The following is a 3833-nucleotide window of genomic DNA, read 5'->3' on the forward strand; positions in this document are numbered from 1 at the left end:
GCCCTGGTGTTCGATCAGAAAGCCCTTACTTTCCTTTTATACATTTCCTTCCACTGTCCTTTAAGCACCCTGTGGCACTTGCTTACCTGATGATCCCTTGTTGCTGTTGATGCTATGCATCTCTTCAAACTGCCCCCTGCCCTGCAACCAGCATCATGGTCTTGACAATATTCTGACCATGGCTTACTTGTAGGGTTTTATCGCTTATACGTATATATTTTTGCTATGATGGGGTCCAATCCAAAAATTGGACGATGTATCAATTGTAATTTCCTAAACATGGAGTTACTTTTTGCATCTCAAGTTGCATCTCTCCTGATTGAATTACATCTGAGGCCTTGACATTAACATGGTTTTTAAAATACACAATAACACCTCCATAATAAATTCAGCACCTTCTATTGAAATAGAAATGTGCAGATTCCAAAGAACATATATGAGGGCATCAGTCTGTAGCCCCAGCAGGATTGCAGATCTGCTCCTCTTGGCCACATGCACAGGTTCCTCTTTGTTGGGTCTCTTTTTGGTGCTGGGGTGGGAAAACAGGAAGCTTTGGTTGCAGGGCATCCGGGATGTCTCTTTACCCGGGTGGCAGTCACAGTGGCTGCCCTTCCAGCTGCTCTTCCAACTCTCACTGGTGCAGCTATGCTTTCTCTTGTTGCTCCACTGCGTTTGCGACGGTGTCCTTCTCCCTTCATGGCTCCACATGCTCTGAAATTTGCATGAAATTGTTTGGTCCATGAACGGTATTGTCAGTGTTGCCAGATGTATGCTAATTGTCATTTTTGTACAATAATATTGTCTTTGTCCGATATTCGATCAATAATGACCAAAAAAAATGGCCAAAAATAATTTTGCCATTTAATGGAAATAATGCAAAAATTAACTTTACTTCCTAACTGCTGATTCTGGATTTTTTTTTTTTCTTTTCAGCATTAGAAATAATTTTAGAAAAGTCCAATTCTAGATGTGTGTTTGGAGGGAAAGATATCCAGCACTACCACCACCACAAGAGTTGGATGGGGTTTATGTTTTCTCCCCATTCTGTTTGTTTGTTTGCAAGCAGGATATTTCTAAAAGTTATCAGTGAATACAGGGCTTTTGTCTTACAAAATCCTAGATTCCTAAAGGAAATTATTCAGTTTATTATTGACTGTACATTTGCTGTAAAATAGATGGAATATCTTGATATTTCTTCCTCCTTTTATTTCCATTAGACTTTCTGCTCAGTCAGTAGGTATTAGAGTGACCTCCTGTGGTCATTTTCCAACCTCACAACTGGACCCACTCAATTACAGCACAGAAATAACTGAAAATGTCCCCTATGTTTTCAAAGCACCCTGGCACACCCTGAAAAAGGGTAACCTTTTTTAACCACCAAAATAACCACTCAGCTACCCAAGCACTCTTTTACCAGAGGTTAAAGATCAAGATCCAACTGATTATAAGGATAGATTTTGATTAGCTAGAAGTATATTTACAGATCATGATCCAAATCTGATTTTAAACGCTTGAAAACATCCTCATTGTGTTTATTACTGCATGTAAAGCCAGATATATTCAATGGAGCTTGTCAGAGGTCTTAGTTTTTGATGATGTTAACGAGGATGTTTGAGGGTGAAGATCTTTGGATGATATTTTACATTTGTGAATGTGCTTTGTGCACATGGTTTCAGAAGTAATCAGTGTTCATGACTTAGTAATTAATAACTACTAAATATCTCAACCATAGAGTAAGGTACTCAAGAACAGCTCTGGAATAAACTGCAAGTTAATAGCAAGAACTCCCCGTTTAAAAACAGAATTTGACAGTATAAAATATACAGGAAACACCATTAGTACCATCAAAATACATGTGAACAAAGGAAACTGTCTTTGGTGAGGTATAAGAGACATTGAGGGTTAAGAATGTACCACTTGGTTGGTGTAATTTTGGACAGAGTGTGATTATTAAAAGGTAGGAAAATTTAAACAGGTCTTTGTATTAAATTTGTCACTGAATACAAACTTTTCTAGCTATGATGTACATAAAACTGTTCCATAAAAAAATGGAAGTAAGGGTGACATCACAAATATTCAGAGCAAGAAGGAAAAAAAAATCCCCTTTTCACAACACACAAAGAATCCAGTAAAAAGAAATCTGGTGTGGTATTCCAAATTATTGTTAGTCATTCTCTAGAAACACGTTTCTTAAAAAGTGTTTTTGTTTTAATATAATATTGTTTTAATATAGTTAAATAAAAGGAATCAGGGGCCCATTCATAATTCATGTTCTTCAAATGAGTAAATATGCCATCTTAGAGTGCACACTTGTCTTTTTTCTTTTCTTTTCTTTTTTTTACAAACACTACTGCATTACACAAAATATGACTTTTATAACCAAGACTTCTTAGTCCGTCCTAGCCTGGCCATGTTGGCCAGCTTGACCTTCACTTTGTCTCTGTCCTCTGGACTGCGCTTGGAGGTGCACTCCACAGTAGAGTCCGTCTCAAAGGAGATAGCTGGGGCATGGGTGAGCAAAACTCCAGTCTTCTCTTGGACTATGGGTGCTGGGGTCTGGAGAACCAGCCTTCCCCTCAGTGAATGCTTCAGCTGCAGGAGGAGGGGGTTGTGGTTTGAATACAGTCCCACTGTGTCCTTCTCCCGACTGCAGCAGGTGGAACAGGCAGAGCAGAGGACTCGGAAGATGTAGACCCAGCCCAGGTAGTGCAGCTCTGCGATGTTGAGCACAAAGCAGCCCAGGCTGATGCTGAACATGAAGTTAAGGAAGATGGTCTTCTCGGTGGCACGTGACACAAAGCAATCTGTGCGAGTGGGGCAGGGGTAGGTCTCACAGCGGTACAGGTGAGGCACCTCAAACCCAAACAGATAGTACTGTCCCACCAGAAAGGTGATCTCCATGACAGAGCGTAGCAAAACATGAAGGATGTAGATGAGCAGAACCTGGCTGGACAGCTGGGTGGGGTCCTCCCCTACCTCCCCATAGTCCTCCTCCAGGAGGCTCTGTTCCACTTCTTCTCTCTCCTTGGCATCCCATTCTTCACTATACTGAGAATAGTAGGCAGGCATGCCAACCTCAAGGGCCTCCATGCCATCTCCTCCCAGCTGCCCATAGCCCTTCCTGTGAGGCCTTTGAGCCATTACCTGCCCCCTCTGCACCTCCAGTTTCTCATCCTTGGCAATCTTATGCAGAACAAAAACTATGTAAAAAATGGAAGGGGTGGAGACCAGCACAATTTGAAAGACCCAGAAGCGTAAATGTGAAACAGGAGCAAAAGTGTCATAACAGACATTGTTGCAGCCAGGCTGTTGGGTGTTGCAGGTGAACTTGGACTGCTCATCGCTGTAGACGGCATCACCAACCAAAGTCACCAGGAGGATGCGAAAGATGAGCAGCATCGTGAGCCAGATCTTGCCTATCACTGTGGAATGGTTCTGTACCTCAGACAGAAAACGACCAAGTATGGACCAGTCACCCATAGCGGAACCTTAATTAAAAAACAAAAGAAAAGAAAAAAAGAAAGGGGTTTGTATATATGTTTGGATAAAAAGTGAAAGTAAATAATTGCATCATTTAAGACTATATTTATGAAATATTTAAGGATTTAGACTTGTGGAACATTCTGAGTTTTACACCGTCATTTGCAATCCCCATCCTCCTCAGGCTTTCCAGAAATCGATCAATTGTATTGTATAGGCATAGGGGAGAAGGTACATAAAACTGAGGCGTAATGTAATGCAAAGTTTAAAGCAGCAAGACAATAAAAGTTAACTCACCTTAAAATAATCTGTGTCTTTCCAAAGCAAATCTGGAGAAAGTACTTTTGCCATGC

The 3833-nt window shown here is 41.0% G+C and overlaps 1 protein-coding gene across 1 annotated transcript; it reads right to left on the reverse strand.

Moving 5' to 3' along the window:
• Positions 1-2373: 2373 nt before the first annotated feature.
• On the reverse strand, positions 2374-3482 carry LOC115370284 (gap junction delta-2 protein-like). Its single transcript, XM_030067239.1, has one exon. It carries the CDS (start codon positions 3478-3480, stop codon positions 2374-2376), a length of 1107 nt encoding a protein of 368 aa, XP_029923099.1. The 5' UTR covers positions 3481-3482.
• Between the last annotated feature and the right edge of the window lie 351 nt (positions 3483-3833).

Source organism: Myripristis murdjan, chromosome 13 (assembly GCF_902150065.1).
Source record: "Myripristis murdjan chromosome 13, fMyrMur1.1, whole genome shotgun sequence".
Taxonomy (NCBI): Eukaryota; Metazoa; Chordata; class Actinopteri; order Holocentriformes; family Holocentridae; genus Myripristis; species Myripristis murdjan.